General features: G+C 40.8%; 1 protein-coding gene across 1 annotated transcript in view; it reads right to left on the bottom strand.

The window, feature by feature from the left end:
* Positions 1–5849: 5849 nt before the first annotated feature.
* Sh3yl1 (SH3 and SYLF domain containing 1) overlaps positions 5850–11255 on the bottom strand; it is a 31461-nt gene continuing 26055 nt past the window's right edge. The window contains exons 9-10 of the mRNA XM_057778670.1: positions 7482–7538; positions 5850–6194 (exon numbers count right to left, since the gene is read on the bottom strand). Of these exons, the coding sequence (XP_057634653.1) occupies positions 6004–6194; positions 7482–7538 (248 nt within the window). The 3' untranslated portion in view covers positions 5850–6003. The remainder of the gene's footprint in view (positions 6195–7481; positions 7539–11255) is intronic.

The following is an 11255-nucleotide window of genomic DNA, read 5'->3' as shown; positions in this document are numbered from 1 at the left end:
CCCCTTTAGATGTCAGTGTGGCGATTTCTCAGAAAATTAGGAAAGAACCTTCCTCAAGACCCAGCAATACCACTTTGGGGTATATATCCAAAGGATGCTCAATCGTGCCACAAGGATCCGTATTCAACTATGTTCATAGCAGCATTGTTCGTCATAGCCAGAAGCTGGAAACAACCTAAATGCCCTTTGACCGAAGAATGGATATGGAAGATGTGGTACATTTACATAATGGAGTACAACATAGCAGAAAAAATAATTACATCTTGAATTTTGCAGGCAAATGGATGGAGCTAGAAAACATCGTTTTGAGTTAGGTAACCCAAACCCTGAAAGGCAAATATTACATGTACTCACTCATAAGTAGTTTTTAAACATAAAGCAAAGGGGTCTGGAGAGATGGCTCAGTGGTTAAGAGCACTGGCTGCTCTTCCAGAGGTTCTGAGTTCAATTCCCAGCAACCACATGGTGGCTCTCAGCCATCTGTAACTAGATCTGGCGCCCTCTTCTGGCATGCGGGCATGTACAGAGGCAGAATGTTGTATACATAGTAAATAAATAAAATCTAAACATAAAGCAAAGAAAACCAGCCAAGAAATCACAATCCCAGAGAACCTAGACAACAACGAGGACCCTAAGAGAGACATACATAAATCTAATCTACATGAGTAGTAGAAAAAGACAAGATCTCCTGAGTAAATTGGGAGCATGGGGATTTGGGAGAGGGTTGAAGGAGAGGGGAAAGGCAGGGAGGGGAGCAGAGAAAAATGTATAGTTTAATAAAAGTCAATTAAAAAAAAACAAGAAAATTTGCAGGCAAACAGCTGGAACTAGAAGAAAAGCATACTGAGTGAGGTAACCCAGACCCAGAAAGACAAATATAATATGTAGTCACTCATAAGTGGTTATTAGACATAAAGCAAAGGATAACTAGCCTACAACTCCAGAGAACCTAGACAACAAGAAGGACCCTAAGAGAGATATACAGGGATTTGCCGTGCAAGGAGAAAAAAACAAGCTCACTTGAGTAAACTGGGAGTTTGCAGGGGCAGTGGGGAAGGTAGAAGGGGAGAGGAGAAGGTAGGGAATGGGGAAAATGTATAACTCAATAAAAAACTATAAAAAAAAAAACCCACAATGACTGGAAGCAGCTTGGGGGGGGGGAAGGTTTATTTTAATTTACAGCTCATATTATGAAGGGAAGTAGGGACAGAAACTCAAAGCAGGAACCTGGAAGCAGGAATTGAAGCAGAAACCATGGAAGAATGCCATTTACTGATTCGTTCTCCATTGCTGGCTCAGTCTGCTTTCTTATACCATCTAAGACTTGCCCAGTGGTAATACAACACACAGTGGTAGGCTGGAGCCTCCCACATCAATCATTAATGAAGAAAAAGTCTCCAGAGTTTTGCCTACTGGTCAGCCTGGTTTGGGGGAGGAGGGCAATTTCTCAGCAGAGGTTTCCTCTTCTCAAATGGCTAGTGTGTGTCAAGTGGTCAAAAACCAAAGCAAAACACACTGCAAAACAAAACTAATCAGAACACAGGATCTTCACCTTTTATATTGTTCTTATTTTACCAACAATTCTACTTTCCGTATGCCTTTTTGAGCACTACATCTAAAATTATGACCTCTTCTGAAGGAAACGCTAAGACATTTTCCAGACTACTAGGCTTTAGGGTCTGAAGCCAGGGCCTTTCTCTTAGAAACCCAAAGACTCCAGAATTCCAGTCTGGTAGATCAGGTTTCATTTCAGTGACAGCTGTCCTGCCTGACACTCTCACATGAGATCACCAGGAGGTGTTTATGCTTTGCACTGAAAAGCAGGGCTGGTTCTGCAAAGACCAAGAGAAACCGTCTGTAGGACGTGTAATTGATGCCACACAGGTGGTCATAGGAGCTGAGCCCTGGTTCCTGAGTCTGGCCTCTGTTTCCATTTGCGTCTGCTGGGAGAAGGGGCAGCACCTTAGAGGATAAGGCTATAACCATTTCTATGGAGCTCTAACACCCTTCTAGACAGCAACGACTTGGGACCCGCAGACCTAATAAAGGACCCATGTGTCTCCTTTGTATGATAGATTCATATCCTGTGGGTTGACAGAGCTACAGTCAGCTGCTGTGACTCTCTGGTGCTCTGGCCTTCGCCAGCACGTATGCCCTTATCAGGAAGGCAATGGGTACCACACTGCCCATCACCCTTGGCTAGCTATGTAGCTGGTGAAGTTGGCGCTCCCTGGACAGTGGCTTTGTCTCCTCTTTCCCTCTCCCAGGATCACAGCAGGAAGAACAGATCTATATTTGTTCCCTAGGGCTTATTAAACATATTTCTAAGTGTAAAGAACTTTTCTTATTAAAAATGTGTATTTACAGCTGATGTCTCCTGTACAGACTGGGCAGACACAGCCCTGTTATCAGTTGATGTACGGTTTCCTTTTAAATATATACTTTTAAAGTGTGATTAAATGACCTACTTCTGCTGTTTCACTCTCTGACTTTTTTTTTTATTTCAGTAATATCTTTGCAAATTATTAATTAACCCCCAAATTTAACAGATACACTTTGGTATGTTTATCACTGAGCTGATAACTGTACCAACTTCACTGAGCTTGGGGAAGTTTGTCTGCTTGGCATTCATTAGCTAATCCTTGGCAGAAGACTGTATACTTTAAAGTCAACAGTTTTGAAACATAACATAAGCTATTTTAAATTTTTTGTGGCATACAGTTGGGGAATGAATGCCCTTTGGCACTAAAATGAATAATTGACACAGTTCCTGAAGTTTTAGGCCAATTAGAGTTCTTTCACACTTTTCAAGGACCAAGCATAAAAATCAAACAAGCGTTCATGAGATTATAGCAAAAGCTTTAAGAATTGCATAGTTCCACTTGCTGATTCTGCCAGCAGGATTTAGCTTAAGAATCTTTTCATTCCTTCCTATGACTGTAAGCATGGAAGTTGGCCCCAGACTCTGTACCTGCCTCAAAGCCTCTGCCAGTGTCAACTCAGGCGATTGCTCACTGGGGCTCTGCTTGGGTTGCCCATGGTGACTCAGGGAACTGCTGAGTCACCCACGTCATGGCTTTGTGCATTCAGAACTCTGAGCCAACGTTACACCTTTTTCCTAAATAAGTACTTTGTCTTCTATTCCTTTCTATTTCTGACGAAAGTTGAGCACAGGTGTACCCTCAACAAATCTCCCTGTTTTTAATGATGAACTACATTGGAAATGTTTCCAGATTCTAGTATTGACTTCAGATCTTTCCACGGCATTACAAACCCACAACTCTCCTTGGATCTATTTGGTGGGATCCCTAAAATAACATGGTGAAAAAGAAAAACCTCATCTTCCTTTGGCCTCATTTCTAATTTTACCAAGTCTACCCCACTTCTCCCTGTGATGACTTACTCTGTATGGAGCACCTTATTTGCTGGGCAGATCCTCCTTTCTCTACTTCCATCTGTTTATGATCACAGACAGCTTATTGATGGCCTTTTATCCTGCAAACCATTCTGTTAACATACAAACCTCTAAAACATCTATCTGGACCATGTTCACAGCCTTTGTTTCTCATTGCCCATCTACAGTTCTAGGACGAGGGTATTCCCCTGTCATGAAAATACACATATACAGAATGAAAACCTCCTCCATGGGTCTCTGTAATCCTAGGTGCAACAATCCTTCCTTCTGCTTTCACAATCTCTCTAGCTAAAATACTCTTTGTTTCTTCTGCTTATAAAATCTTTTCATATGTCCAGTATATTCTAATTTTACCTAAAGGTTCTTTCTAAACATCTATTTTAGTTGAAAAGTAAAACTGATGTCTTAATATCATGTCTGAGAAAATGTAAACATTGTGGCGTAATTAAATCTACTTACAGTATACATCATGGGGTGAAAAGACTTAAAATCAACTGCCTTAGTAATTTTCAAGAACAGGACACATCACCAAGTATAGTCAGTCACCACGTTGTACAAGACATCTGAATCCTTTAGCGTTTGTTCACTCCTTGAGTCTTTAGGCCACATACTCCATGGATGGGCCTCCTATGCCACCTTTGATGGAGCTACACCTGCTTCTATGTGCTACCAATACCTTCTTTATAGTATTTCTCAGTGTCTAAGCATACTGCAGCTCCTTAGCTTTGACTTAGGATTTCATTGTTCTTTTTCTTTACTAGGTTAACGTCAGTTTTTCTTCAACAAAATAGGTGGTCTGAAAATACCTGTGGACCAGCCTTCAGGTTTATCTGTCCATATGTTCACTAGACCTATTAGAGAGAGTACAAACACCCCTGTAGCCTTGAGAGACTGCTCCCCAGACAACACAAACCTTTCGGGATCTGGGTTTCCCAGACAGGGCACAGCAGATGGGACAGTAGTCTGGCACTCTGCACCCTGAGAGGGTTGGGCAGGTGTCTGAAAGGAAGGCACTCAGAGGATGAACTCTAGGAGGAAGACAGGGCTGAGAGAATCAGCATTAGAAGGCATCCTCAACATTGTGCTGTGTCTGTGCCAGGGAGCTGCCTCAGCTCTGAACACACAGGAAATGCAAAACAAGGTTTCTTTGCATGTAGTGTGTCTTAGTTATATGGGCATTCCAAATGGAAAGGAGAAAAGGCAGGGCTCTTTGTCATATAAAGAAATGCAACATTAGTTGCTAAGGTTTAATGATTTCTTTACACAATCAACACTGTTCTAAGAATCTTATGTAATCATAAAAAGTGGGTAAACTGAGGCATAGAGGTTTGGCAAACTGCAGGGCGATGGTGGCGCACGCCTTTAATCCCAGCACTCGGGAGGCAGAGGCAGAGGCAGGTGGATCTCTGTGAGTTCGAGACCAGCCTGGTCTACAGAGCTAGTTCCAGGACAGGCTCCAAAGCCACAGAGAAACCCTGTCTCGAAAAACCAGAAAAAAAAAAAAAAAAAAAAAAAAAAGATCAGTCACGAGGCTTACAAGTTAACCACAATATGTAAGTCCTTGTACAGGCCAAATGCTTCCAGCGCTATGCAAGGTGATTTGGTCTTGCTCACTTCAGAGGAGAAAAGGAAGTGATCCATTTTCTGCCAGCTATACAACATCATGATGATACTCATCCTCTAAAGACAGGTTAACAGGGGAGGAATGAATGAAATATATTTGATTATCATTTTACTGGACATCTTTTATGGGAGTCTCCAGACTGATTTATACTTAGGTTCCGTGAAGAATGGTCAGCTGTGCATAACTGCAGCTGGCAAAAGGCCACCACCTGATGACATTTCTCGCCTGTGCCTAGTGTGGGTCTTATGATTTAGTAGGCAAAGCACATTAGAGAATTTCTTTATAGTTAGTTCCAAGACGGAAAGACAGAGGACTAGGGGATGGTTATGATTTCTAAGCATGAAGATCTGCTTGGAGAAAAAAAAAGTTCTAGTTTCTAAGATATTTCATGGGGCACAGAAAGCCAAGTTTCTATGGTTTGTCTTGGAGGAGAATGGATAGCAAAACATTGGCAGGGTGGGAGACAGATACAGACTATCTTCCCGAGGCTCTGAGGCCCCTCTACTCCATGGGAGCCTCCTATTCTTTAAGTTCACAAGCTTGTTTAATTACTGAAACCTTGTTAAATGAAAAGAACAAACCTCTACCCTACCTAGATGGCCAGAGGTTGACCCATGTTCATAGAAAGGTGAGCAGTGCCCCCCAGCCAGGCTTGGTTTGCACTAAAACCGTGGTAGTGAGGAGTTAGATTACTCAAGGGTAAGCGGGCTCTGATGAGCATGAAAGACATGACCATAAAAATCGCTGATGACAACTGTAGAATGCTTTATGTGATTAAATTAATACAAAGAGCTTAGCGACAAGTTAATTTAACCATTTATTTATATGTAGAGAAAAATCTTCTCTAACTGGATAAAACATTGGCAGAGCAAAGAAGTGTTTAAACAGATTAACGCAAATAAATGAATCCTGTCCGTGTAGAAATATTTCTGAGCAGTTATCAAATAACAAAATAGCATGAACTTTAATTCATAGTTACATAGTTGGCTGGAAAAATTCCAGTTTGGCCTCGAAGTTTTCCTTCCCACCAGTCAAAATGTGAGTCAGTCTTTGATATAACTGTGATTCTGTCCCCGGCTTGAAAATTCAAATCCCCAGGCTGTTGCCCCTCGAAAGAGTAGAGTGCTGTCACCTCTATTGGCTGATTCAAATTGTCTAGAACAAGAAAATGACGTTGGGTTGTAAATATGCTAGGAAAGCAGCTGAAGTATGGGTTGTAAAGATGGAAACTGAGCAGGTAGAGTTTAATTTTGGGTTTTCTAACGGGTGTCAGAACCCACACTGCAGAATCTCTGTGAGGTTCACATAAGAAACTTAGAATCTTCTCCTTTCTAAGATGGAAGACAGAGACGGATCCCAAGGATCCACATGATAGAAAGAGAGAACTGACTACTGTGAGCTGTCTGCTGGCTTCCACAAGTGCTTTGCTTGTGTGCACCGACTTAGAACAGAACCACGGCCATGGGATCACAGCAGGAAGCATGAGCCAGAGAAAGCGAAAAGACACTGAAAATACTTTCATGTATATGATAATATTTAACATTTTGATTACCTGCTTTTTTGACAATATTACTCATCCTCACACAAAATGGTCAATTCTCAATAATTTATAAATTCAGTAACACATAATTTGATGACTTTAGTGGCAAAGGTTTAGGACACTAAATTAATGACCGTTTAATCTTTGGTCTCAATGTGTGTTCGATTCACTTTTTTTTTTGTTTTGTTTTTACTGTGTTATTTTTTTAATTAATTAATTAATTAATTTATTTATTTATTAAAGATTTCTGCCTCCTCCCCGCAACCGCCTCCCATTTCCCTCCCCCTCCCCCAATCAAGTCCCCCTCCCTCATCAGCCCAAAGAGCAATCAGGGTTCCCTGCCCTGTGGGAAGTCCAAGGACCACCCACCTCCATCCTGGTCTAGTAAGGTGAGCATCCAAACTGCCTAGGCTCCCACCAAGCCAGTACGTGCAGTAGGATCAAAACCCAGTGCCATTGTTCTTGAGTTCTCAGCAGTCCTCATTGTCCGCTATGTTCAGCGAGTCTGGTTTTATCCCATGCTTTTTCAGACCCAGGCCAGCTGGCTTTGGTGAGTTCCTAATAGAATATCCCCATTGTCTCAGTGTGGATTCACTTTTTTTTTTTTTAAAAGTGCTTAATTCTTTCAAGAAAAATTTCTCAGGAGTATTTAAGAAAAACAAGTTGAGAAATATTTTACTAGAAAACCATGGGTTGCAAATGGCAATGCTCGCTCCCGCAGTCTCCACTGGCCTCTCAAGGCCTTCCAGAGAACAAAGACATAGGACTTGTCACTAAAGAATATCTACAATTTAGAGACTTGAACACTTTCCTAGAAATTTCCATAACCCATCAAATTAACTGGAAATTTTGTGATTGTAGGGTGGTTACAAATCACTTTTAAGCAGTACAATTTTACGTACCAGTTTTCTCACGATAGCTAGAAAGCTCAGGATATAACTTATATTCATTTCCATTACCTGTTAAAATAAAAATAAATAGGGGAAGATTTAAAAGCTTATTACAGTATATAAAACACACAAAGCCATCAAATCCTGACTTTGTTAAAGGTTTAAACGATTGGGCCAGGCTGTAAGCTGAGGGATGCCTAAACACCTCTACAAAAGGCATGAACAAGGCAAAGTAGCTGAAGGGCTTGATACTGCCCCATACACATCTCTTCCAGAAGCAACCATAGAACACTTTGTTGCAGCCTCACAGAGGATCTCCAAACATTCCTTCTTGTTTAACCCTTAAGATAATTTCAGACATCACTTAGATGAGCCACTGTACAGCTTCTGCTAGATATCTGAAGATCAAAATGGATTTAAACAGTCACATGAGGTATGCTGACAACACATTATAATACCAATTATTTAAATTAAATAATCGCATTTCTCCTTTTGAATTACAGACTATAAACCACAGTGATCTGAATCTCACTATGGTTGATTAAAGAGAATCAATCGACCTTTCCTAGTAGAGGGAATGTACAGCACCCGCTTTCAACCGTTAAACAATATTTCCATGCTCTCAATCTGGGTCGGCGCTGAGGAATTCCTCCATGAAATAGACACCTGGAAACTGTGTCTCATAAACTACTTCTCTTCATAGGCTCTTGCAGCCTCATGCACTCTGAGAACACAGGCACACCGTGGAGTTCATAGAAAAGGAAGGTGATATAGGTATCCCAGGAGAACCTACTTGAAGAAACTGAGTAGAAATAACTTTGGGTAGATTACCACATATTAGGTAAACATATACCAACTAACGTTTCCTCAACTCTGAAATAGAAATGGAAACCATGATTCTACTGTATCAGGAAAGAAATCTAAATGAGAAGACAAACCAAAAATTTTACTGAATGACATGAAATAACATCTCGACAAATAGAAAGCATAGACAGGAGCAGAAAAAAAAAAGTCCCACAGCGTATTCTAGCTAAACACTAAGTATAAAGAACAAAAAAGGTACTGAAAGCTGCAAGAGACAAACCATAAGTCACATATATAGGAAACCCCGCTAGAATAACAGTTGACTTTTCAAACTTTAAGATTTTAAAAGCCAGAACCTGGCTAAAAGACTGTGGATTCCAACCTAGACTACTATATCCTGCAAAATTATCTACCACACTTCAAAAAAGAAAAAAATTTCCTGAGAAATCGCCACACTGATTTCCAAAGTGGTTGCACAAGTTTGCATTCCCACCAGCAATGGATGAGTGTACCCCTTTCTCCACAACCTCTCCAGCAAAGGCTATCCTTGGTGTTTTTGATTTTAGCCATTCTGACAGGTGTAAGATGGTATCTCAAAGTTGTTTTATTGCATTTCCCTTATCGCTAAGGAGGTTGAGCATGACCTTAAGTGTCTTTTGGCCATTTGAATTTCTTCTGTTGAGAATTCTCTGTTCAGTTCCGTGCCCCATTTTTTAATTGGGTTAATTAGCATTTTAACGTCTAGTTTCTTGAGTTCTTTTTTTTTTTTTTTTTTTTTTTTTTTTGTTTTCACAAAGTTTTTATTCAGCATCTACGTTTAAACCATTTTTATGTGCATTACTTTATAAGTACATAAGTTAATTAATTTATGGCAGAACAGTTGGGTTTAGTTTAATATAAAAGTGGACAAAATGTTTCTCCTCACAAGGCATTCATGGGTGAGGGATCTGGGACTCACTAACGTCAATGTTGCCTGGCAGGGGCATGATGCACAGAATTGTGGAAATACTTTATCGTGGGTATTCAAAGATGGTTAGAGTTATAATAGGAGAAACATGGAAGATGATCCTGATATTTAGCTTTTATGTGATAATATTTTTTGTTCTAAATTCCATGAATGTACATAAATTCAAATTATTTAGTCCATATTCTGAAACTCAAATATCCTGATCTTGAATTTTCCTTTCAGTTTCAGTTTAGCTTCATGAGAATTTATAAAATTATAGAGAAATCAAACTCCATAACTTCCTGCAAAAATCATTACTCTTAGGTTTAGAAAGATTATTTGTTAATTGAACTTTATTAAATTTTGCTAGAATTAAGCTTTTACTCTTAATTCAGCAATCTTGGTGTATTAGAACTATATGGATTATTTTTTTTTTTTTTATTTTTTTATTCTTTTTTAATTAAAATTTCCACCTGCTCCCCGTTTCCCATTTCCCTCCCCTCCTCCCAAATATTGCCCCCTCCCCCCACTCCCCTCCCCCTATCCCCACTCCTCTTCTCCTCCCCCCACACCATTCCCCCTCCCTCTCGATACTGAAGAGCAGTCCAAATTCTCTGCCCTGCGGGAAGACGAAGGTCTTCTATCTACGTCCAGGAAGGTGAGCTTCTAAACAGGCTAAGCTCCCACAAAGCCAGTTCATGTATTAGGATTGAAACCTAGTGCCATTGTCCTTGGCTTCTCATCAGTCTTCATTGACCGCCATGCTCAGAGAGTCCGGAATCAACCCATGCTTATTCAGTCCCAGACCAGCTGGCCTTGGTGGGTTCCTAATAAATCAGTTCCACTGTCACAGTGGGTGGGTGCATCCCTCGTGGTCCTGATTTTTTGCTCTTGTTCTCCCTCCTTCTGCTCCTCATTTGGACCTTAAGAGCTCAGACCGTTGCTCCAAATTGAGAATCTGTCTCTACCTCGATCCATCGCCAGATGAAGGTTCTAAGGTGATATGCAAGATATTCATCAGTATAGGATAGGGTCATTTCAGGTTCCCTCTCCTTAGTTGCCCAAGGTACCAGCTGGGGACATATTCCTGGACACCTGCGAACCCCTCTAGAGTCAAGTCTCTTGCCAGCCCTAAGATGGCTCCCTTAGATAGGATATATACTTCGCTGCTCCCGTATCCATCCTTCCTATATCCCAACCATCCCAATCCCCCGAGCTCCTCCCATCCTCCCCTTCTCATATTTCTCATCCCATTTCCCCTTTGCCCCATGCCACCTCACCCGCAAGTTCCCAGTTTTTGCCCTGCAATCTTGTCTACTTCCCCCTCTCCATGCGGATGACTATATGATTTTCTTTGGGTTCACTTTCTTATTTAACTTCTATAGGATCACACATTATATGCTTAATGTCTTTTATTTATGGCTAGAAACCGATTATGAGTGAGTACATCCCATGTTCCTCTTTTTGGGTCTGGGATACCTCACTCAGGATAGTGTTTTCTATTTCCATCCATTTGCACGCAAAATTCGAGAAGTCATTGTTTTTTACTGCTGAGTAGTACTCTAATATGTATATATTCCACACTTTCTTCATCCATTCCTCCATTGAAGGGCATCTAGGTTGTTTCCAGGTTTTGGCTATTACAAACAATGCTGCTATGAACATAGTTGAACAGATACTTTTGTCATTTGATGTGGCATCTCTTGGGTATATTCCCAATAGTGGTATTACTGGATCTTGGGGTAGGTTGATCCCAAATTTCCTGAGAAATCGCCACACTGATTTCCAAAGTGGTTGCACAAGTTTGCATTCCCACCAGCAATGAATGAGTGTGCCTCTTTCTCCACAACCTCTCCAGCAAAGGCTATCATTGGTGTTCTTGATTTTAGCCATTCTGACAGGTGTAAGATGGTATCTCAAAGTTGTTTTAATTTGCATTTCCCTTATCGCTAAGGAGGTTGAGCATGACCTTAGGTGTCTTTTGGCCATTTGAATTTCTTCTGTTGAGAATTCTCTGTTCAGTTCCGTGCCCCATT

This window comes from Chionomys nivalis, chromosome 1 (assembly GCF_950005125.1).
Source record: "Chionomys nivalis chromosome 1, mChiNiv1.1, whole genome shotgun sequence".
Classification (NCBI taxonomy): Eukaryota; Metazoa; Chordata; class Mammalia; order Rodentia; family Cricetidae; genus Chionomys; species Chionomys nivalis.
This window is presented reverse-complemented; position numbering and strand designations above follow the sequence as displayed.